We start from the raw sequence: 26,285 nt of genomic DNA, 5'->3' as shown, positions 1-26,285 counted from the left end.
ACACAGATTCTGTAGACTAGGAGCTAGAAGAAATTACAAGAAGGAAGACCTATCAACCAACTCACTGCATTTCCTGTAAGATTTCTCGTTTCTACAGCAGGTGTACCAGCATGGTCTTAGTTTGGATGCCTGTGACTCTTGTCATAAGATATAAGGCCTTAGTCCGCACAGACTCATCATTGTCCATCAATCCCACAGTCAGTGGAATAGCAAAGAGATGATTCATAAGACCTAGTCTATCCAGCCCCTCCCAGGCTAGTGCACGGATACATGGATTGAAATGGGTTGTATCATCCAGTAGGTGACGGGCAGCCTCAGAGTGCAACCTTGGCGATACCTGGTAAGTGGAAAAATGTGGGCCAGGACACCAAAATATTTTTTGTATTTCTCTACAGAACAGAAAAACTGTGAAGTTGAGGACAGTCTCAATTAAATTATCCATAAGCCCATCACTAAATTTTCTTTCCATCCAATTTGTTGTGTTCATAAGCATATCAAAAGGTGTTCCACTCCACTCTTTGAATTTATCCACTTGTGTTTTCACTGAGATTCTCTCTTCTATCAGATTCAAAGGTGAGAGTTCTTTGGATCTGAAGAGCTCAGCCATGCGCCAGTCCTTATCTCAGCAAGGTGAATGCAGATCACAGTGCAGGAAGATTGGGGTACCTTCAGGCCAAAGACGAGCACGGATCACTGAGTTGGGGATATAGCCATCAGGAGCAAAGAGCCAATGCTGCCCTCGACCAAAGAAGTATTGTAATACATGGTAGATGCTGAGTCCATCCCAGCCAAACAGGCGTAACTGGGCAGGAATCATATGTGGGAGATGATCATTCCTGTGGTCAAGAGTGGACAGATCAATACCCTTATCCTTCAAAAACTGCAATTGAGATCCTTCTCGAATCCCAAAGAGGCTGTCTCTCTCTTCCTCTACAACATGGGGCACGGTATTGTCAAAGGCAATGATCCGTTTATTGATAAAGGACTCTAGCCCTTGTAATTCCTGCATCCCTTGTCCAAGGTAGACTAATTTGGGCACAAATACTATTTCAAAGGAAAAGAAGAAGCTAGGCAGGAAGGGCTTAGGAACTTCTTGCATTTCATCTGCATTGTTTAGAATAGCTAGATGAATCAGCAGAGATGGAGGGAACAATTTTAAGCAGGATACCAGATAGAGACTCTGGTTGACAGTCAAAAGCAGGTCACCCCGATTATTGGCAAAGCATACTGGGCCAAAATGCAATGCTGAATACAACTCAGCTATAAGTCTACCATGAAAGTCCCAGATCCGAACGGTGCCATCAATGGCCCCTGTGACAAAAAGTTTCAGAGAAAGGCAGACATCAAATGAAGTGATGGCACACTGGTGCAAGCATTTTGTCCCTTTAAATGTGGAGCTTTGTTTTGATTCTGAAGATGTCTCTAAGTCTTGGTAGTGCCAGAGACACCAGCAGCAGTCCTCAGTGATGGCACCCACAGAACCAGGTAGAAGTATCACATGTTTTAGGGGATAACTACTGAGAATTTTGCTGATAGGCTGAAGGATTACCTTGTTTACCTGAAGCACAGCCTCTGTTAGGTGTACAAAGTTATCCATGCCATAGGAACAGAGCAAGGAGTTTTCCTGGGGACCTTCCAGGGTAGACAGTGCCAATACTGCTCCAGAGTGAACAATCTTCTCTATTTGGGCACAGCTATAGTGGGAGAGGATTCTCACAATGCCACTCTGGTGCCCACAGAACATCAGTCCTTGTAGGCCCTTAACCAAATGGGATTGTCCATAGGCCAGGCATCTTACCATATCCCCAGAGTTTACTGACGTGTTCACAAGATACTTGGTTGTGCAAGGAGAGCGGGTTGCATCAAACACCAGCACATCAGAACTGCCTATTGCCACAAAAAGCTCCTCTCTGTCTGAGTCATAGGCCCAAGCCACAGCCTTATCCATAATAAGTAGAGGCCAAGTTATAACCAGGAGATTACCTGTTACTGGAGACGGGAAGCGCAACAAACCATCCTCAGTGGCACAGAGGATGCGGGTCCAATTATGGCCACAGCAGACCCGCTGCACCTTCTGGGATGCAGAACCACAGACACTGAAGAGGCTATAAAAGTAGGGCAGGTGGTGCAATGAGAAGGTATAAGTAGTCTGGCTGAAAAAAGTTGTATTATCAATAAACTGCAGTTGCTGCAGATCCTCATCAATATCCAGCTGCCTCAGCAAGTTCCCAGAAGTGAGATTCCATTCCTTGACTATGCCTTCACTGCCTGCTGTTAGTAAGGTGTGGATCTCTGGTTGGCTATGGACACATACCACTGATAAGGAATGGGCCTGGAAGCTGTGGAGGAAGTTGCCCTGGTCTAGACCCCAAGCATGGATCTCCCCAGCCCTGTTTCCAGCATAGAGATAGCCCTGAGAGACACAAGTGAAGGAGCAAGTGATGGAGGAGCCACTTGCTCTGGGAGTGAAACTCTTTACCTCTTCCAGTTGACCTTGGCCCTGGTGAGTGAAGGCCCTCATTGTATTCTCACACAGAGCCAGGGGGGAGCCGTGGGGGCCATTCAATGAAAAGCCCTGTACAAGCTCATGACCAGGCATGGGCAAAAATTGAGCCATCTGGAGGCCCTTGCCATTTGGTATGATAAACCAGGTAACTATAGCCCCTAAGGTACCAGACAGCAGCAGCTCAGTTTTTGAATCATAGCAGAGGCAGCTGATGGAGAAACGGCAGGGCACTGTACCCAGAGATGTGAAAGCTCTATGGTGATCTGCAAAGAGTCGCAGACACAAGTCACCACAGTAAGCAATTAACATGTGATAGGAACCAGCGTGGACCATTGCTTGGACGGGTGGCACTTGATCCACCATCTTCTCTACACTCCCTTTCATTTCTTCATTTTTTTGTTGTATCCAAAGTATTGCCTAAAAGAAGATGAGAGACAGAAGATTGACCATGGAGGAAGATCATCTACCAAAAGTTTGGAGAGGAAAGGGCTAAAAGTTTAGATAGTATTTTCTTCTTTTGGGGCTAAGGAAAGGGACTAGACAGCTTGACTGTGGAGTTTCCTGGTACTAGGAGGTGTGTATGTGATAGAAGCACCACGCTTACGGTCCTTTTTTGGCCTTCAGTTCAATTTATGGGGAGTATTGTAGAAGCCAAGAGTTTAAAGCAAGACCTACAGAATTTGTTGCAAGCTGCTGGCCTCAGGATGGCAGCGGTAAACTGTGGAGATTGTTATGTAGAGCAGTCTGGGAGGAAGAGAATGTTTACCCCAAACAGTTATGTTAAGTATGAAGAACACTGTGAGATAAAAATCTTGCTCCCTCAGGAAATGCCTGCATATCTATTGACATCCTGTGGTATATAACTAGGATCTGGTTGAGAATAAAATTGTCTGAAGTCTGTCTGAAGTAAACTCAAGCTTCAGACCCCCTGAGCCCGTCTGTGTCTTTCTTTCTTTCTTCCTTTCTTTTTTTCTCATCATTCCTTAATATCCTTCGAGCTCCGTTTCAATAGGAAGCAACAGAGTATGAACTCTGCTAGGTTCTAATGACTAAAGGTAAGAAAGGATCATTGCACCCAGGTCATGTTGGGACATGGAGATGGACACTTATTATAGCTAATTCAGAATCACCCCCATCATTCTGAAATGAGAGTAGTTTAAGTATGACGCATATAAATTGTATTAAGGAGGGGAAAAAACTAAGCAGTTTTACCTGCATTTGTGTAGTACATGGTTGCACCCAGTTTAAGGAGACAAAATAGTTGACATTGACGGAGTAGAAGCAGACAAAAGGCTTGTTACTGGGATGGTAGGATTCCTGATATAAAGTCTCGGGCCAGTCACTTAGTGCAACCACATCATTCTTTGGTTCTTCTTCACCAAACTGAATGAAAGGAACAGCCTGAGTCAAGAAGCCTGACACCTACTCATTTATTCATTTAATGAACATGTATTAAGAGATTAGTGGACATTTGTTTTTTGTTGTTGTTTTTTTAGATAGCCATTGTTTATTCACCCTACTACTAGAAAACATTGTTTGAAGAGTCATCTCTCGGAAATCCTCAGTTTGCAACAGAATATATCTTAATTGATCAAAGTAACCTCCAGCCTTTCCCAGCCAAGGTTTCATAAGAGAATTAAGCCCTAATGTTCTAATGTATCCGTTTCAAGTAAGAAATTAATTTCTCTCCTACATACCTAGAATGCTACTAGTTATATACTATCCTTTGAGAACTAAGAAAAATAGCTCCTCAGACCATTTTCTATGTTTTATCATTCAGATGAGGGACCCCAGTTGAGAAAAACTGATAAGTACTATGACAGACAGTAGAAATACAACATTAAGATAAGAGCCCAACAGGAGAAGCAAACATTAAACAACTACAACTGACTGTTCAAAGCAAATAAGCACTCTGTAAAAAAGGAATACAAACCTCTATGAGTATGACAAAGGAACCCAACCTTGGCAAATATCTATATACAAGTCATAGATGGAACAATTCCTCAAAGTTCCTTGTCTACACCCAAAGGACCATTCTTTTCACAATCACACACACATGATAAACTGCCTCTGGGAAACTCATACTTAACAAAAACATAATAGAATGCCCACCATCTGTGATAGCTAGACCCTGTGACATGTACTTCCTTCACTATCCTTATGTGCATCCAAGGAAACCTTATGCGTTTCTAAGGAAACTTTATACTATTCCCAACATGGAGTTAGCTGTGCTTCAGTTTTAACATTTTTGTATTCTGCCCCTATATTATATATACCTACATATATCACATATTATATGTAATATAATAGTATGTAATATTATATATATATATATATATATACCTTTTAACATATTACAAAGTAGGACGTATGATAATACACTATCTCCCAGGGCTGCAGCATATGTCAGTGGTATATATATGAGCTCCTTATAACGATCACTCAAAACTAAGCTTCACATAGTTTGTCTTTGGGATCTCAGTGCTATACCTGTCTCCTGAACATCCTCTGTGAATATACCTCTCCTATTTTCTTCACATCAAAATTTCTATTACACCTATGTGAGAAAGTAAAATACTGAATTAAACTGAAATATTAATACTTCTCTCTTATACTATCCACCATACCCGCTTTCCGCATCCACAGAGGATCTGACACTATACTAAGGCCAATGTCGGCAACTCAGAATCTCTTTTCTCCCTATATTTCTCATTGTTTAGATTTCTTGAGAGCTTCTATCACCCATTATCAATGCTGATTCAGTGGCTGCAGCAGAGTTGAGAGATAGCTCTCAATACTGCAAACATCTTAATTGAAACAGAAAGCTCCTTTGTCTATCACTTATTGCATTAATCACTTTCTTTTCAGCTTTTCAGCCACCGTGTACAAATAATTCCTTCATTTATTCAACAATATTAATAATTTTCTACAAGGGATGCTAAAAGTCTAAGAATATCTGTGCCCGACACTATTGGTGCCTACTCTATATCAATCCTTTTCTCTCCTTCTGTCACCTTCTACCCTAATAAAACTTTGGCTTTGTTTAGGGTGATCATGGACCCAGAAAATCTTGCCACATAGAATGACACCATGGTACTCCAAGGCTGGAGCAGTCCTAAATACTCTGCCCTTCCCTCTTCTACCTAGTATTTGATGTGATACCTGGAAGTGTAGCCACTATCATGTAACTTTAGGGCAAGAAGTAAACTTACTAAGGATGGTGGAAAAGAAAGAAAAAGAACTTAAGTTTTCATTAACATGTAAGACAAAGATGACTTCTATTAGCTTAAATCACTGTTAAGACCATTTCCTATTATTTGCAGCAGTACATGTTCTAATTATATCTAAAGCTATCATCTTTATCTAAAAGGGGGAGTTGTTAGGAGGAATTGGTAGGACCTTTCCAAAGCTGTGCTCATCTTGTCAATGCCATAGTCTGCCTTGGCAGGGACAAATAATTAGTCCATCCCACCATTTGTGTACCTCTCATACACATCACCTTTATATTCTTCAGGCTCTCATATATGAGGTGTTTCAAGTCCTTCCACTCAGGAATAAGTCTGTGTGGAGATGCTATCCTAGTCATATCGCAGCTCTTTACAGACATCTTGGATCACAGAACCTGCAGAAGGTAAAAATGACAATCAAAATATCTGATATGAGACTGTAAATTAAGGAAACTGAAAAAGAGGAAAGATCACAGGTTAAAGTTAGAAAAAGAAGCAGAGGTACTCCTTTAGAAACAGGCTAAACTCATTCATAGGGGTAAGAATGAACTGACACACCCCACAATATGGATGAATCTCAAATAGAAGCCAGACACAAAAGGATGCATTATATCATTTCAATGGAATTTTATAAAAGAGTAAACTATCCTTTAGGGACTATCCTTTAGAAAGCAAATCAGTGGTTACCTGGGGCCAAGGATTCAAAGAGATTGCCTGGGAAAGGGTAAAAGGAAACTTTTGTGCTGATGGAAATAATCTAGCTGTTGATTGTGGTATGGTTACATGGGTATATAAATTTCTCAAAATTCATTGAGGGAGTGCAAGGGTAGATCAGTGGTAGAATTCTCACCTGCCATGTGGAGGACCCAGGCTTTATTCCCAGCTTATGCACTTTCCAAAACAAACAAACAAAAATTCAACAAATGGTACTGCAATAATGGGATAATCACATGGAAAAAGAATGGAATGTGACCCCGACCATACAGTACACACACAAAAAAACCCCATCTAAATGTAAACTCAAAATGGGTGCACTTTATCAGAATGTAAGTTACATGTAAATAAATTTGATTTTTAAAAGAAGACAGGAAAGAAGAAAAAAAATGCAGCAGGAGAAAGGTGAGTTAAGGTGATTCGGCTGTAGCATGCTGAAATAATGAAGGCACCTGACTTTCTAGTCCTCTCTTAACTCTTTTTATTGAGTAGCTTTTTTGTTTAAATAATTTTATCTATCAACCATCTAAAACTCATGTATGTGAAAGTCACTCACTTGCTCAACAAATATTTATTCAGTGCTTATGAGCACTGAAAAAAAAATTATTACCTGCCTGTGTGGAATTTACCATTCTAGTATGGAATGCAGTCATAAAGAAGTTAAGTAGAGTTCCAGTTCTGGCAAGATGCCAGATGAAAATAACCCCAAAACTTCCTACTATAAATTTGTAGAGATTCTGGACAAAATAACAAGTAGCTTAGCTACAAGAACCAGAAAGACAGTGGTGGGCAGGGGTAGGGGAAGAGAGACAGTACAATGAATGAAAACTACTGCTGTGATGGTCCTGGGGATGGTATAATTGTCAGACCTCAAACTGATCAATAATCTCTAGGGGTTTTGGTAGTATTGTCCTGACATAGACAATAGATAAGGACTCAGGCCCATAAGAAATAGGAAGGAAGTTGGCCCAAGTTAACAGGTCAAGCCCTTGATCTTGAGACTTGCTCTTGTAAAGCTCATTTATGTAGCAGGGAAGCCAAGCCGACCTATAGTTATGCCAAAGAGTTACTTCCAGAGGACCTCTTTTGTTGTTCATATGTAGCCTCTCTAACCCCAATGCTGCAAGTGAAATCATTACTCTCCACCCTACGTGGGACATGACATTAAGGGGTGAAAGTTTCCTTGGCAATATGGGATATGAACTCCCAGGGATGAGCCTGGCCCTGGCACCACGAGACTGATAATGCCATTCCAACCAAAAGGGGGAAAAGAAGTGTAACAAATAAGGTATCAGCGGCTGAGAGAGTTCAGAGACAAGAGGCTACTCTGAAGGCCACTCATAGGCAAGCTTCAGCTAGACACTGCTACCTATCATGGTTTGCCAAACTCTAACCAAAAATATTCCTGTTAACCCTAAAGAACACCTATGGTTTTATCTGAGATTCTACAAAGGTTTCATGCACTATGATTACTTTCCAGAAACCTATAAACACTACATGGTTCCTACGCCAGATAAGTCCTGAAACTCAGAGGGGCCAGCCTCTCCAGAATACCAAGTAGTTCCATATCCCTATCCCATATTGCATTAGTAAGCTGCTGGAATGTGATATACCAGAACTGGGGCAGCTTTTAAAAAGGGGAATTTAATAAGTTATAAGTTTACAGTTCTGGGGAAGTGAAAGTGTCCAAGTTAAGGCACCAACAAGAGTTCGTTCTTCACACAAGAAAAACTGATAGGCTTAGAACTCCTCTGTTAGCTAGAATATTAAGTGGTTGGCATCTGCCGGTCCCTTGTTCCTGGGCTCTGTTGCTTTCAGCCTCTGTTCCTGTAAGTGGTTCCTCACTTTACTTCTCCAGAGCTGGTTTTCATCTCTTGGCTTCCCTTGGCTTTTTCCAGGTTCTGGCCTGCTTAACATCCCAAGGCAACATCTGCTGGCTTCCAAACATCTCCAAACATCCATGTCTCTGTTCTCACGTCTGCATCTGTGTCAGCTCTGTTGTAAAGTTTCTGTTGGCTCTGAGGTTTCTGTCCATTCTGACTCTCTCCAAAATGTTTCCTCTTTTAAAGGATTCCAGGACCCACCTAGAATGGGTAGAGTCACAGCTCCGTTTAATCAAAGTTCACATCCACAGTTGGGTGAGTCACATCTCCATGGAGATAATCTAATCAAGTTTCCAACCTACAGTGCTGAATTATTAAAAGAAATAGCTGCCCAACTCTGCAAGTGAAATCACTGCCCTTCCCCCTGTGTAAGATATGACATTCCGGGGTGAAAGTCTCTCTGGTGGCATGGGAGATGACTCCCAGGGATGAGTCTGGTCCTGGAATTGTGGCAGCAACAATTTTCCCCTGACCAAAAGGGGGAAAAGAAGTGTAACTAATAAGGTATAGAGTTCAAATAGAGTCAAGAGGTTACTCTGGAGGTCACTCTCAGGCAAGCTTCAGTTAAGACATTGCTATCTATCATAACTTGCCAAACCCCAACCAAAACCATTCCAGCCAATCCTAAAGAACACCTAGGGTGATATATAAGATTCTACAAAGGTTCCATGCACTAGGGTAACTTTCCAGGAACCTACAACCTCCAGATAAGTCCTGAAATGCAGAGGGACTAGCCTCTCCAGAACATCAACTAGTTCCATTCCCCTATCCCATATTATCAACAGCCCCTTCCAACATGAAAAAGTTAGAATGGGCATAACCCAAATACCCTTAAAGAATGGGAGAAAGAGCAAAGATAATTGTAGTGTTATACAGAGAAGGTAGAGTTTAACAAATGAGTATGATTGCTGAATCATTATATTGATATTTCTTTTACCCTCCAATATCTTAGAGCAGCTAGAAGTGAAAATCTAAAATTGTGAAATTGTAACCCATATCAAACTCTGAAATCTGTTCTATAACTAACTGTTGCTATGTGCTTTGAAATGTATTGCTTTTTTTGTATATATGTTATTTTTCACAAAAAAAAGAAAAGTCAGTTGTGATGATAAAAAAAACATATATTCCTTCTACCTTCCTGTATTCTAGAAAAGCTAGAAGGAAAAATTTGAGATGAAGGAATAGTAGCAAATGACAAACTCTGGGATCTGTTCTGTAATTACTTACTGAAGAGTGCTTTGAAAATTGTTGCTTTTTTCTTTTCTTGCTTTGTACATACATTATACAATTTTTAAAAAGTTTAAAAAATGGTCACCTCCACAAGATTGAATCAGGATTAAAACATGGCTTTTACTTTCAAACTGGCACACATATTATCGACAACCCCTCCCAACATGAAAAAGTTAGAATGGGCATAACCCAAATAACCCTAAGGTTAGGACAAAGACCAAAGAAGAAGGTGGATTTATACAGGGAAGATGGGGTTTAACAAATTGGTGTGACTGCTGAATTATTATATTGATATTTCTTTTAGTCTCAGTGCCTTGGAGCAGCTAGAAGTAAAAACCTAAAATTATGGAATTATAACCCATACCAAACTATGAAATCTGTTCTATAACTAAACTGTTGTGGTGTGCTTTAAAATTTATTGCCTTTTTGTATATATGTTATTTTTCACAGTAAAAAAAAATGAAATAGGGAGTTGAAACTGAGAACCCTCCAAAAGACTAGGGATACTTGGCAAAACAAACACAAACATACTTTGGAGAGACACTTTCATAGACAGAGCCGTCTCCGGACCACTTCCTGAAATCTATATATCTTTAAGCTTTTTTCCAGGCGTGAGTCAGAAATCTACATCTCCCTGTATTACAGGGAAGGACTTTCTCCAAATGGTCCTCTAATGTGTCCCTCACTTTGACTCATGAGAAGAAAAAAACAAGAGTAGAAACACCACATAACACACCAAGAATTCTCTCTAAAGAAGTCAGCATTTAAAATCTAGAGCCAAGAGGGTAATGAACTAGGAGTCATAAAAATATTCACAATCTCTTAGCGTGAGTATTCTGAATTGGTTAATTTACATCTAATGTTCTCAAATAAAACTCCCAGAAAACTGAAAGCCCAATTTAATATCTTGTTAAATGTACATATTAAAATTGTAAGGTGACCCCCCTATAGATACTTTGAAAAACCAGCAACAGGCAGAACCATCTTTTTTTTGCTTAAACAATGGCAATTTATTGCCTCATGGTTTTGAGGCTAGGAAAAGTCCACATCAAGGCATCAACAAGGCAATACTTTCTTCTAGGATACTGTGGTATTCTGGGGCTGGTTGTCAGTGATCCTTGGTCCTGGGATCCTCTGTCACACGGCAGTGTACATGGTGGCCTCTCCTAGCCTCTCCCTTCTCTTCCAGGTTCCACTGACTTTCAGCTTCTGGCTGCTTCTTCTGGCTTTTCTATCTGTCTCAAGTCATTTTGCTTATAAAGGACTCCAGTAATAGAATTAAGACTGGACCACAACTTAACCTTTCATTGAAAGGTCCTATATACAATGGGTTCACACCCACAGGAACAGATTAAGTTTAAGAATAGAAGCATCTTTTTCAAAGATCAGAAAACAGCTACTGAAGGAACAGGGTGAGCACCAAATCAAGAAATAGGTTACTTAAAAGCAGTAGGATCTCATGGCATCCTGCTTCTCCTCCCCCACCCCACCAGCTCATCTCACAGCTGGCCCAATGTGATTCCCAGCCCTGGTTCCAAAGGGAAAAGAGTAACCCTTGTGCACACACAAGGAGCACACATGGCCCAATGTGTCTGGTGATGGCCTAAGACACCCACCTTCACAGAACTTACCCTATATGTATAAAGGTAGCTCACAGAGCTCTCATGTAGAACACTATGGGAGAACAGTCAAATGGCTGCCTGGAGCAAGGGTTTGTTGGCTGTGGGATATACAGTGCAGTGAGGGAACCATTTCCTAGGGAAAAGGGGATATTTGTATCCATGTAAACAGGGTAATTTCTAGGATTGGTCACATACAATGCCCAACATAAGAGGAATGTACAGAAAGGACCAGGGAGGACATAAGTTTTAGCCTGCGACTGTTGGCTAAACTCATTGCACGGATAAACCCTAAAGGAGAATGCTTCCAAAGGTCAATCTACATAGACTTTCTCTTTCTTTTTCTTTTTGTTAGCTCCTGGCATTCAAGGAAAGCTCTACAATAACACTAGCAGGATACAAGCTTAAGAAACTGATGCCCCAGAGTCTAAGTTCCAGTGATAACACAATAAAACATCAGAATGTTCAGGCTTCAATAAAAGGTTACAAAATGTGCAAAGAAACAGGAACAGATGTCACAGGCAAAAAAGACAGTTAGAACCCACTGGTGAGGAGGACCAGACCTGAATATACCACACAAAGACTTTAGAGAAATGATCCTAAATATGCTCAAAGGGCTAAAGGAAAGCATGGACAAAGTACTAAAGCAAATCAAAAAACAACAGTGAACACAAAAAGAATAGCAATAGAGAGATGAAAATTATGAAAAGGAACCAAGCAGAACTGAATACCATAGTAACATAAATTACAAATTCCTTAGGGGATTCAATAGCTGATTGGAGCTGGCAGAAGAAAGAATCAGAGAACTTGAAGATAAGAAAATTACAATCATCCAGTCTAAGGAGCAGAAGGAAGAAGAAGAAAAGTGAACAGAGCCTAGAAACCTACCAATATACTTATTACAAGTATACCAGAAGAAAGAGAAACAGGAGCAAAGAGAATACTCACAGAAATAATGGCAGAAACTTCACAAATTTAACAAAAAGACAAGAATATACACATCCAAGGCACTTAACTAACTACAAACAGGACAAACCCAAATGTCTATAGAACCATGCCATGTGGCACGTTATAATCAAACTGCTGAATACGAAAATAAAGAGAATTCTGAAAGCCACAAGAGAGAAGCAACAGGGCATATACAAAGAGTCAATAAGATTAAATGCCAATTTCTCATTGGAAATCATGCAGGCCAGAAGGCCGTGGAAGGATATATTTAAAATGCTGAAAGCAAAAAAATGCCATCCAAGAATTCTATATACAGCAAAAGTATCTTTCAAATATGAGAGCTATCTGAGACTTCATAAAAGTTTCACTCACTAAATTTATTTTATAACCTCCAGATGGTTTCTAGGCTAGATAATTCCTGAAACTCAGAATTACCAGACTGTCTAAGAATATCAACAAGTTGTATCCCCTCCCACACACCCCTTTTTAATACGAAGAAGTTAGAATGGCCATTGCCAAAAGAGCCCTAAGGATTAGGAAAAGGACCAGAGGAGGAGGAGTTGTATCATAAAAGACAGGATTTAACAAATGAGTATAACTACTGAATCATTATATCGATATTTCTTTTTAGTATGTAGAGTTTTAGAGCAGCTAGAACAAAACACCTGAAATGGTAACTGTAATCCATACTTTGCTTTGAAATTTTTTCTAAAACCACTTGTTAAAGCATTTTGGAAATTTATCACTTTTTCATATATATATTTCATAATAAAAATATTAAAGTTTAAAAAATTAAAACTGCCAGTAGCAGCCACATTGAGAACATGAATGGGTGATATTTCTAAAATGCAGATCTGATTAAGTCTCTTTCTTGCTTTAAAGTCTTTCAGAAAATACTCATTGCCCTCAAGATAAAATTCAGAATAAAGCCATAGCACGCTTACAAAAAAGGAAAACTATGAGGAAGCAATTACGACATTCCCATATAAATAAAAGCTGAGGGAGTTCATCACCACTAGACCAGCCTTATGAGAGATGCTAAAGAAAGCTCTATAGGTTGAAAGGAAAGGACAACAGACAACAGATCAAAGCTGCATGAGGAAATAAAGATCTCCAATGAGGATAACAAATGAGTAATTATAAATGAAAGTAATGTCGTATTTTTTGTTTGTAACTCTATTTTTTTCCTATATGATCTAAAAGACAACTTCATAGAATGTAATGAGGCGTCAGTGGTTTTAGACTCATAATGCATACACATGTGATTCGTAACAAGAGCTATATAAAGGTGGGGGACGGAGAGGTATAGGAACATAATTTGTGTATATTATTTACGTTATCAAAGCAAATGAGATTGTTATAAATTTAAGATTTTAAAGTGAAGCCCAATAGTAACTACAAAGAAAATACTGCAGAATATGCAAGCTCACAGACACAGAAATTACAGTACAGGTTGCTAGGAGGAGAAAGAATGGGAGGCAATGCAAAATGGGTGTAGGGTTTCTGTTTGAGGAGACAGGAAAAGTTTAGTAATGAAAGGCGGTGTTAGCACTGCGATATTGTGAACATGATTAAGCCCACTGAATGATATGCTTGGGAGTGTTTTAGAAGGGAAAGTGTATGTTGTATATATGCTCCCACAATTAAAAAAAAAAAGATAAAAAGAGCAACTAAAGAGACAATGACAATTCAGTGCAATACATAATCCTAAGTAGGATCTAGCAACATAGGAGAAAAGGCTCAGAGGGACATTATTGGGACATATGAAAAATTGAAATATAAACTGTAAACTTCATATCAATTTAAATTTCTTGAACTTAATAACTGGACTTAATTCAGATAAAGCCATAGCATGTTACAAAAAACAAAAAATATAAGGAAGTGACTATCTTTGTTCTTAGGAAACGTACATGTATTCAAAGAATATGATGTAAACAACATATGCTCAAGTGTTCAGAAAATGGGTAAAGGGACAGACAGATGGATAGATAGAATACTATGGAAAATGGAGAAAAATGTTAAAATTGGATTTGGGTATATGGGGGAGTATGTTAGAGTTCTCTATATAGGGTTTATATTATTTTTGCAGCTGTTCTGTATGTTTGAAAGTAGATCAAAATTAAAAGTTAAAAAAATAAGGAAGCCACCAAAAAGAAAGAATCAAATACAATATACAATTTAACCAGTTTAGAGGAAAGGATGGGAATTAAAAGAATGCAAAGTAACCCAATGGAAGGACTAAAAGAAGAAAAATAAAAAGGAAAAAAAAAACATGATACAAGAAAAAGGAAATAATGCAATAGGAACAATTCTAAATATGTCAGTATCACAATTAACAGACTAAATTAACCAGAAAATGACAGATTTTCACATTGGATTTTTTAATGAATAAGGTACAGATGTACACTGTTTAACAAAGAAACTTTCAAGTATCATTATTACCATGGCTGTCCCTGAAAGTCATTTTAAAGCAATACAGACACTGATAAAAAAAAAAGGTTGCATACTCAATAACAAAATCAGGAGCTAAATATGATCAGTGAACAACCAATTACATGTAAGGCCTAGAAAAAGTAGCTGAAATCAGGAATGACTATGAGAGAGGAACTGGAGAAAAGTGTGGAGAGTTCCAGGAAGATGGCAGAATAGGATAGATAGAGGACCCTTCCAGGTCACTTACACCCCTGCTCCAAGGAACAGCTAGAAAAGGGACAGGAAGGTGACTGAGATGGCGATTTTGGGGTGTAAGTGACCTGGAAGGGTCCTCTATACAACACAGGGAGGCCCTGATAACAAAAGCTGAAGCACTGAGATGGAGAGAACCTGAGACCGGACAGGCTGGTGCCTAAAGCATCCCTTTTCAAATGGAAGCCCAGGCCCCTCAGGAGTGACAGACAGGGAGATGGGTAACAGAAAATAAGCCAAGCCAAGTGCCTTGAACCTGCTACCCTCACCAGTACAGCCCCATGACCTGCAACTCACCCTACACCCCATGCACCTAAACCCCAGCACCACCCTCTGCCATACCCCAAGCACCCCTGCCGCCACTCCATCCGTGTGTACCCCCACCCTGAAACAGGTACATACCTACCCCAGCCAAATCCCCCCTCTCCTACACAAAGTCTCACTCTACCCCTTCCGAGACCCACCTTCTATGCCCTGCACTCTGCAGGCAGTAACCAGCACATACATTAAGGCTGCAGAAGTTCACCTTCATACCCAGGCTATACCCATCCCCAGCCAATAGTCACGCAATCCCATCCCACCTCCCTGAGCTCTATGCACATGTACATCACTTGACGGCCCTCCCAGATGTGTGCGCGCATACACACATAGCCCCTAGATACGACCCCCAAGTCTGATCAAGCGCCGACCTGCAAAGCCAGGTCATGCCTGTCCCCAGCCCATGCAATAGCAACCTCGACCTATTGTCCCTGAGCTCTGTGCATGTGCACATAAGGGCCTGCCTCCTAGACCAGCATATACCATTACCCCACACCCTAGACTCGCAGACCCACACAGCCACTTCCAATGCATTTGTGCACTGACTTCTGGACCACTGCACCCCAACCCCCACCACACAAATGTGCATACTTGCCCCACCTCCCAGCAAAAGTGCCCTGTCCCCACACCTGGCAGGGGCTCACGGGCAAATCTGTGCTACACAGCCCCCGCACTGCACATGCATGCACACCTGCTCCAACCCACTCCACACCTGTGAACCCATGCCAGGGCACCGCCTACCAATGGCACCACCCCCCCGGCCCATGTCCCCCAACTCCAGTGACCTACACCTGGCCCTACACACACCCACATCCAAATTTAGGGCCCTCTGGACACCCCCCCATGGAAAGACACACCCGCGCCCTCCCACCCTGTGCCCCAACCTCTGTGCCACCTACCCTACACACCGATACCTACAAGCCCCATGTGCCATGTACCCACCTACAGACTATCTGCACACCAGCCTCTGTGCATCCACTCAGCCTCCCCATCTACCTCCCACCACATTCTACCTCTGTGTCCTGCATACCGCACTGTACTCCTGCGCTTCAAGAACCACCTGAGCTGCACCTCGTACCCTCGGCTCTAGCAACGCACCTCCACTATCCTGCGACTGTCACCCTATGCTCACAGCACATAACATCTGTAACCTGTGCCTATACCTGTGCTGCAAAGCATTACCATACTGTTGTGCCCTGCCCCATGCCCCATATCCTGCTCCATATCCATTCCGCAAATACAAACTTTAGACTACTGAAGGATACCAACTTCCAAAGTAAACCTATCAAGATATATACATGCCTCAAAGAAGAGATCACTAAGTCTATCATGATGCACATAGATATAGCCCAGCATAATAAACAAATTAAAACACCCGAGGAGACACAGACTTTGGAACAACTAATCAAAGATGTTCAGAAAACTCTACTGAATAAAGTAAATGGGATGGCTAATGACATAAAGGAGAACAAGAAGATACAAGAAAAGCATAAAGACGAATTGGAAAGAATGAACAGAAAAACAGCAGCTATCACACAGATTAAAGATGCTATACACCAAATCAAAAATATACTAGAGATACACAACAAGAGACTTAAAGAGGCAGAAGAAAAAATAAGTGAACTAGGGGACAGGATAACTGATTTCGAACACAAACTAGCACATGGCAAAAAAAGGATGGAAAAATTTGAATTGGAATTCAGGGAAATGATGGACAAAACAAACCGCACAAATATAAGAATCATTAGTGTTCCTGAAGGAGAAGAGAAAAGTAAAGAGCTAGGAAGATTAGTTGAGGATATAACGGGGATAAATCAATTAGTCTAATACAGTACATTAACAAATCAAAACGGAAAAATCACATGATCATCTTGATTGATGTTGAAAAACCGTTTGACAAAATTCAACATTCCTTTCTGATAAAAACACATCAAAAGATAGGAATCAAAGGTAACTTCCTCGATATGATTAAGGGCATATATGAAAAACCATTAGGTAGCATCATGCTCAATGGAGAGAGACTGAAAGCTTTTCCCCTAAGATCAGGAACAAGACAAGGATGTCCTCTGTCACCACTATTATTCAACATTGTGTTAGAAATTCTAGCTAGAGCAATTGGGCAGGACAAAGAAATAAAAGGTATCCGAATTGGAAAAGAAGAAATAAAACTTTCATTATTTGCAGATGACATGATTCTATATGTGGAAGATCCTGAGAAATCTACAACAAAGTTACCTGAGCTAATAAACAAATTCAGTAAGGTGGTGGTATACAAAATTAATGTGCAAAAATCAGTAACATTTCTGTACACAAGGAATGACTGAACTGAGGAGTCAGTTACAGGAAACATTCCATTCAAATAGAAAGTAAAATAATCAAGTACCTAGGAATGAACTTAATTAGGGATATAAAGGACTTGTATATAAAAACAACATAACATTGCTAAAAGAAATCAAAGAAGATCTAATTTGGTAGAAAAGCATTCCTTACTTATGGATATGAAAGTTAAATATAGTTAAGATGTCAATCCCACCCAAATTGATTTACAGATTCAACACAGTACCAATCAAAATTCCAAAAACCTACTTTAAAGATTTGGAAAAGCTAACTACCAAATTCATCTGGAAGACAAAGAGACCCCGAATAGCTAAAAGCATCCTGAAAAAGAAGAACGAAGTGGAAGGATTAATACTCTGACTTTAAAACCTATTATAAAGCCATAGTGGTGAAAACAGCATGGTACTGGCAAAAAGACAGAAGTATTGATGATTGGAATTGAATTGAGAATGCAGAAATAGACCATCAAATCTATGGTCAACTGATTTTTGACAAGGCCCCCAAATCCACTGAAATACTTTGTTCAATTAATGGGCATGAGAGAATATCAATAGCCAAAAAAATGAAAGAGGACCCTTACCTTTCACCTATACAAAAATTACCTCAGAGTGGATCAAACACCTAAGTATAAGAACTAGTACCGTAGAGAAACATCTTCAAGACCTAGTAATAGGAGGTAGCATCTTAAACTTACCCCTAAAGCACAAGCAACAAAAGAAAAAAATAGATAAATGGGAACTCCTCAAAATCAAATGCTTCTGCACCTCAAAAGACTTTGTCAAAAAGGTGAAGAGGCAGTCAAATCAATGGGAGAAAATATTTGGAAATCACACACTGGACAAAGGTTTCATATCCTGTATATGTAAACAAATTATACAACTCAACAACAAAAGAACAAAGAACCCAATGATAAAATGGCTAAAGATATGAATAGGCATTTTTCTGGAGAGCAAATACAGATGGCTAAAAAGCACATGAAAAAAATGCTCATTTTCATTAACTATAAGGGAAATGCAGATCAAGATTACAATGAAATACCACCTCACACCTATAAGAATGGTTGCTATTAAACACATAGGAAACTACAAATGCTGGAGAGGATATGGAGAAATTGGGAAACTTATGCACTGCTGGTGGGAATGTATGATGGTACAGCCATTACTGAAGACAGTTTGGCATTTCCTTAGGAAACTAAATATCAGTTTGCCCAAGACCCAGCAATACCACTGCTCGGTATAAACCCAGAAGAGTTGAAAGCACTGAAACAAACAGACATTTGTACACTGATGTTCACGGCAGCATTATTCACAATTTCCAAAAGATGGAAACAACCCAAATGCCCATTAACACATCAGTGGATTAACAAATGTAGTATACACATACGATGGAATATTATACAGCAGTAAGATGAAATGATGTCCTGAAGCACATGACAAGATGGATGAGCCTTGAGGACATAATCCTGAGTGAAATAAGCCAGACACAAAAGGATAGATACTATATGACTCCACTTTTATGATCATGGTAAAGGTAAAATCAGAGGCTTTATATTACAGAATATAGGGGACTTAGAGATACATAGAAGCTAGAGATGGGTGAAAAGTTAGCTAATGAGGTTGAACTCAAATGTAAGGGAATAGACAGAAGTGAAGGTGGTTCACTAGTGGATCTGTAAGTAATATTACCATATTGAAGGTGAACATGATTGTATAGACCTATATGTCCCACCGATTAACAACAGAAATATAATTTCTTGAACAAACTATTTCAAAGGAATGATTTTTGTACAAGGAGTGTTTAAGTTCAGGGTACAGGGGGAAAACTGCTGTTGCATGCTATGGACTATGTTTAACAGGAAAGCCACAGCAACAGAAGGGGTAAAAAATGGAGGGAGGGACAAGAGTTAATGGGAGGTTTAGATTTCCTATTCGTTGAGGGTGTGTTTATTGGTTATCTTCATCTTAGGAACAGTAAAATTATCTAAAATTTAGAGTATTTGATGGACTGTAGACTTTGGACAATATACATGATGCCATAGAATGCAGGTGGCTGAAGAATGCACTGACTGAGAAGTAGATTGACAAATGATGGTGTATACATACGATTAATACCGTGCTGCTACAAAAAAGAATGAAGTGAGGCATGCAAAATTGTGAATGAACCTATGGGACATTTGGAGAGGCAAAATAAGCCAGAAACAAAAGCAAATATTGTATGGTCTCATTTAGAAAATGCTTATAAGAAAACAGGGGCCTAGATTGTAAGCTCTTATAGCAGTCACATTTAGTCTAAAGTGGTAATTACTATTTTTGCATTTTGAGAGACTGTTTTATATATGTATAACCTGGTATTTAGAAATAAGAAAGAAGCCAATCAGGTCAGGATTAAGGTAATTCAGAACACAGAGGTAAGGAAGACATTGTCTATATTTTAGAACCTCACTTACTCTTTGAGACCAACGGAAGAAAGATTTATTTGTCCAGAACCTAAATTTTCTATAGCATATAATCTAACTCAACCTGTCTGGATAGCTCATTTAAATAATCGAAACACAGGAAGCCCAGGATAAGAATGAGGGCCTTCAATCCTGTATAGCTTAATGTAATGCCTGGATATAACTTAGATTATACTAAGCAGATAATTAAAACATATTGGCAAAGTCCCTTGAGGGGCGGGAGAAAAAACATGGAACTATTAAACTTTACCTCCAGGGAAACCTCTGATATGTGTCAAACATTAGGGATACCCAAATCAATAGGCCAAATCAATAGATCTTGAGGCTTGCTCTTGTGAAGCTTATATATACAGTGGAGAAGCTTAGCCTACCTATAGGTATGTCTAAGAGTTACTTCTGGAGGACTTCTTTTGTTGCTCAGATGTGGTCTCACTCTCTGTAAACCCAAGTCTGTAAGTGAAATCATTACCTTGCCCCCTACATGGCACATAACATCCAGGGGTGAAAGTCTCAGGGTGTATGGGTGGTTCAGTGGTTAGAATGCCTGTCATCCATGCGGGAGACCCAGGTTCAATTCCTGGACTATGCACCCCTCCAAAAAGAAAAAAAAGAAAGTCTCCCTGGTGGCACAGGAGATGACTCCCAGGGATGAGTCTGGTCCTGGCACCGTGGGAGCAACAATTCCATTCTGACCAGAAGGGGGAAAAGAAGTGTAACAAATATAAGGTATCAGTGGCTGAGACAGTTCAAATAGAGTCAAGAGGCTACTCTGGAGGTCACTCTTCAGTTAGACGTCGCTACCTATCATAACTTGCCAAACCCCAACCAAAACCATTCCAGTCAATCCTGAAGAACACCTAGGGTGATATATAAGATTCTATTAAGGTTCCATGCACTAGGGTAACTATCCAAAAACCTACAACCTCCAGATGGGTCCCTAGCCCAGATAAGTTCTGAAACCTTGAAGGGCCAGCCTCTCCAGAATATCAGCTGGTTACATTTCCCTACCCATATTATCGACAGCCCCTTCCAACATGAAAAAGTTAGAATGGGCACAGTCCGAATGACCTTAAAGAGTGGGAGAAAGACCAAGGGTAATGGTGGAGTTATACAGAGAAGGTAGGGTTTAACAAATGAGTATTTTTGCTGAATCATATTGATATTTCTTTTAGTCTCCCATATCTTGGAGCAGCTAGAAGTAAAAACAAAAATTTGTGGAATTGTAACCCATGCGAAACTCTGAAATCTGTTCTACAACTAGTTATTGTGCTGTGCTTTGAAATTTATTGTTTTATATATACGTTATTTTTCACAAAAAAAGTTGATTATGGTGATAAAAGAAAATACTTATTCCTTCTAGCTTCCAATGTTCTGGAGCAGCGAGAAGGAAAAATCTGAGGTGATGGTATGATAGGCATGACAAACTCTGGGAGCTGTCCTATTACTACTTGTTGAACAGTGCTTTGAAAACTTATTTTTTTCTTTCTCAGCTTTGTATACATGTTATATTATACAATAAAATTAAAAATAATAATAATAAACGAAGCACTGTGGAGAGAAATTGGAGCAGAAAGAGGGATCAACAACGGCAATCCTAGAAAGCTAAGGAAAATTAAATTTCTGAAAAACGGGGACCCACCACTGGGTGAAAAATCCAAACACCTTAATGAAACTAAACTGCAAGAAAGTGGTAAGCATAAGCAGAGCAGAGCTGCTCAATCCCTCAGATAAGTCATATTTTGTGGCAAAAGACAGGAGATTAGCTTTAATATTGAGAAAACCAACTAGCCCAGAAATCCACACTAGACCCTTCAATACACTAAGGAACCTCTTACCAAGAACTAGTTCAGGAAAATCCACCTTAGACAATGCTGTACAAGATAAAAAGCAACCAGTGCTACATTTTTTAAAAAACTATGACGGAATGCAATGAATGGGGAAAAAAAACAACCTTAACCATCAATTACCTCTATGATGGAAGAACTCAAAATGCAAAAACTTAGGGAAGAGATGGTGGCAGAACAGACAAGATAAAAGGTAAGCAGGCAGAACTCAGGAAAAAAGAGAATAAAATCAAATATCACAAATATAAAGAGAAAAAGTTGAAGGAAAGCAAGGGAGGAAAACTCAGTAAGAAACACAGAGGATAAAAATAGGAAAGGCAAACAAAGGAAATAGAAATAGTTAAAAATAATCACCTAGAAAATTATAGCGTTTAACAAATAGTACTGAGAAAATTGGGATATCCACAGGCATAATAACGAATGTGGACCGCCCTCCCCACCCCCATCTCACACCATATGCAAAAAATAACTCAAAAATAGATCAAAGAGGAGTGTACCCACCCCACCCGTGCAGCGGCGGCTCGGGCTTTCCCACGCTGCTGGCCCCGCTGGGGTCACCTTCTCCGCCCATTCCCGCACCTATTTCTTCCGCTGCAGCTGGGGGGCGGGGAGCTCAGACACAACCTCCCAGGCGCCCGTAGCTTCCATTGGGTCAGCTACGTGAGGGACCCGCTGCGGCACCTCGTCCGAGCCACCGGGCCAGTTGTACACCCAGCAGACTGGCCAAGCTCCCTTCCGTGTCCTCCGGTTGGTCCGGGAGGATCCGTGTACCACCTAGACAGAGACCCCGCTGGATGTGCGAAGTGGGGTGACCTGGCTCGGCAAGCTAGTGTCGTTATGAGGCACCTACCCTACTCCTGCCCCAGTCAGGCGATGCGGGACTCCAAGCAGCTGGTCATCCCCACTAACTTTCCTTAACAAGGAGTTGATGAGCTTCCAGCTGATAAATGCCAGCCACTTAAGAAATCCTTAAGATGGTGGTAAGCATTAGGATGGAATACATACTACAAGAATAGAGAAAAAGTCTATGGAAATTTACATAATGCACACATTCAAAGAGGACTTGTAAGGGGAAGTGCTCAATATGGCCATACTTGCCTACCTCAGACCAGAAAAGAACTTTGATTCTTTAGAATCCCTTATTTCAGCAATTCAAGGTGATATTGAGGATGCTAAAAAATGACTAGAATTACCAGAACATGTGAAACTTAAAGAAGACAATTTCTTCCAGTTTCCTAAAAGCAAAATAATGAATGGCCACAGCTGAAAAATCATCTTATTTATTCATTCACTGTTTCCTAGTATTTCACTGCTCATAACTACACAGTCTCATGTCGGTGATATTTTAAAAATCATTTTCCTATAGCTGTGAATTAGTTTAAACAGCACAATATAATTACTATACTTATGCTTCAGCTATTAAATTAAACCCATCATGCCACTGTACTAAAAAGATTTCATTTAAAAATTGAGATTATTTTTTATGTAAGTATGGGTAAAAAAGTGTATCACTAGTTCGAGATGAGACATGATTCACAAAATACCAGTATGTATGTAAGTACTTGTATAGCATGTCCTGCTAAAGAGAGGCTTGTAGAAGTAAATGCATTAAACAGAAGTCTGGTAGTCTATTATAAACCTAAGAGGAAAAATTAAGACTGTATTTTTTATAATTGTGCATTCATTTTTTACATTAATATAGTTTATTATAGACATGAAGTCTTGTGAAATTTCATTTCAGTAATTTCCCTCATGAGGTGACCTGCCTCAATTCTAAATGGTCTTGACTTCCTCCTTCCAATAATTTTTTATTTGTATTTTAAGTCAAAGAAAAATTAGTTTTTCAAATCTGCATTTCTCATTTTTGTGTTGACTAACACTTTTCTCCCTCTTAAGAGGAGATGTTCTTGTTCTTCAACTTTTTTTTTTACTGGCTCCTTTTCCTTTAAATGATTGTTAGTGTTGAGTTTTTAATTTTGTTTTTTCCATTTGGATTTGCTTACAACCATACACCTACAGGAGACTGAATGTATCTTTACCATTTTATCCTTTCACCATATGAGCAGTGATGGCCATGCATATCTGTGTTGAACGTTTACAAATAAAGCTTCTGTAAGTTTCTTCAAGATTACATGTTAGCATATAATATATAGCAGTTCATTTATATATACCAGTTTCTAAAGAACACAAAATTCTTGTGGCTCCACACCCCTGAAACTATTTAAGAATCAAATCAACTATGAAAGAGCTTGAAAGTTATTTTTCATGTAATTATATGCCCCCCAAAATCTAAACTCTGTAGTTGTGTATGTTCAATGCCAGACTAAAGAGTGCCTGTAGCTTGGGGGGGAAGCATAAATAGTAAAGTTCTAGTTAAATAATCTTCATTTCATACATTTTCCTTCCTGCTAACTATGTGATTTTTGGCTATTTGAGTCTTTTTGTTTATGTAGGCAGAAACTGGAAATTGATATTGGGGAAATTAAGGTTAAAGATTGCTTTGGGCCTCTGAAATACTACATTGCATCATTTTTCACTTTAGCACTGGATATGCTAGAAAGAAGGGTCAATATATAGAAGGTGTTCTAGTTTGCTAGCTGCTGGAATGCAATGTACCAGAAACAGAATGGCTTTTAAAAAGGGGGAATTTAATAGGTTGATAGTTTACAGTTCTAAGGCTGAGAAAATGTTCTAATTAAAGCAAGTCTATAAAAATGTCCAAGCTAAGTCGTCCAGAGAAAGATACTTTGGTTCTTGAAGGCTGATGACATTCAGTGTTCTTCTCTCAACTGGGAAGACACATGACAAACATGGCAACAGTCTGCTAGCTTCCTCTCCTGGCACCTGGTTTCACGCAGCTCACCTGGGGGCTTTCTCTCTCTTCATCTCCAAAAGTCACTGGCTGGTGGACTCTGCTCCTCCTGGCTGTGTCATTCTGAAACTTTCTCCAAAACGCTTCCTTTTTTAAAGGATTCCAGTAAACTAATCAAGGCCCATGTAGAATGGGTGGAGACACGTCTCCATCTTAACCAAGTTTAATATTCACAATTGATTGAGTCAAATCTCCATGGAGATAATCTAATCAAGTTTACTGAATTGGGATAAGAAGAAACCGTTGTTCTCACAAGAACTGATTAGGATTTAAAACATGGCTTTTCTAGGGTACATAACTCCTTTCAAACGGCACAGAACGTTATTTTAAAGATGAAAACAACTCATTATAAATCAGTTTCCCTAATCTGCATAAATGAATTAGAATAAAGTATATAGAAAAACATCTAAAGTCACATTGGATTATTGGGAAACAGATAAATTCAGCTAGTTGTATTTTACTTTATGGTGTATGACTTTGTGGCAAATGGCAGTATGTGACATTTTTCATTTCTTCATAAAAATATTTAGAAAATAAAATGTTAGAAATATAATACTTGAACAAAAGATGCCTCAATGTTTTTTCATTTTATTTTTTTATTATGACCGTTCCGTTCTACATATATAATCAGTAATTCATAATATCATCACATAGTTGCATATTTATTATCATGATCACTTCTTAGATCATTTGCATCAATTCAGAAAAATAAATAAAAAATAAAAAGACAACAGAAAAAATTCATACATACCCTTACCCAAACATGCAAAGTGTAAAGACAGTTTTGTGCTTATTTTGTTTGACTAGTTTGTGGCTAATTATGTTCTCACTTAAGTGTATGAAAGTTATTTGATATTTTATTGTTGCCTTGTTTTTTTAAATAACAATTCTTTTAAAAATCTGATAGTGTCAACATTTTTTAAAGCTTATATGCGAAGTTTATATTTATGTATTTCAAGAAATTACAGTAGTACAATTTTAATTAGTCTGGATGTTCCCAGACATTGAAATAAATCTTGACTAAGAGAAAGAAAAATAGATCAAATACCTAAATGTTGGATATAAAACTATAAAAACTCTTAGAAGAAAGCATAGGTGTAAATCTTCATGAACTAGGGCTAAGAAAAGGTTTTATAGATATGACACCTAAAGCAGAAACAACTAAAGAGAAAACAGATAAAGCAGACTTCCTCAAAATGTAAAACTTTTGTACATTAAAGTACAAGTTCAAGACACTGAAAAGACAACCCAGTGAATAGGGGATTGTGCTGATTTGAAATGATGTATGTACCCTAGAAAAGCCATGTTTTAATCAAAATCCCATTTTGTAAAGGCAGAATAATCCCTATTCAATACTGTACGTTTGAAATTATTTCCCTGAAGATGTGATTTAATCAAGAGTGGTTGTTAAACTGGATTAGGTGACATGTCTCCACCCATTTGGGTGGGCCTTGATTAGTTTCTGAAGTCCCATAAAAGAGGAAACATTTTGGAGAATGGGCGATTCAGAGAGAGAAGAATGACATAGCCATGAGAAGCAGAGAGCCCACAAGCCAGCGACCTTTGGAGATGAAGAAAAAAAACGCCTCCCAGGGAGCTTCATGGAACAGGAAGCCAGGGAAAGCTAAGAGATAATGCCTTGCTCAC

General features: G+C 39.3%; 1 protein-coding gene across 1 annotated transcript in view; it reads right to left on the bottom strand.

The window, feature by feature from the left end:
- LOC143658371 (WD repeat-containing protein 87-like) overlaps positions 1 to 26,285 on the bottom strand; it is a 107,127-nt gene that overhangs the window by 13,542 nt on the left and 67,300 nt on the right. The window contains 3 exon segments of the mRNA XM_077130475.1: positions 66 to 2,923; positions 3,719 to 3,889; positions 6,006 to 6,128. Coding sequence (XP_076986590.1) covers positions 66 to 2,923; positions 3,719 to 3,889; positions 6,006 to 6,113 — 3,137 coding nt within the window. The 5' untranslated portion in view covers positions 6,114 to 6,128.

The sequence above is a fragment of the Tamandua tetradactyla genome, chromosome 16 (assembly GCF_023851605.1).
Source record: "Tamandua tetradactyla isolate mTamTet1 chromosome 16, mTamTet1.pri, whole genome shotgun sequence".
Taxonomy (NCBI): domain Eukaryota; kingdom Metazoa; phylum Chordata; class Mammalia; order Pilosa; family Myrmecophagidae; genus Tamandua; species Tamandua tetradactyla.
The sequence above is the reverse complement of the archived record's forward strand: the minus strand, read 5'-3'. Positions and strand labels throughout refer to the sequence as shown.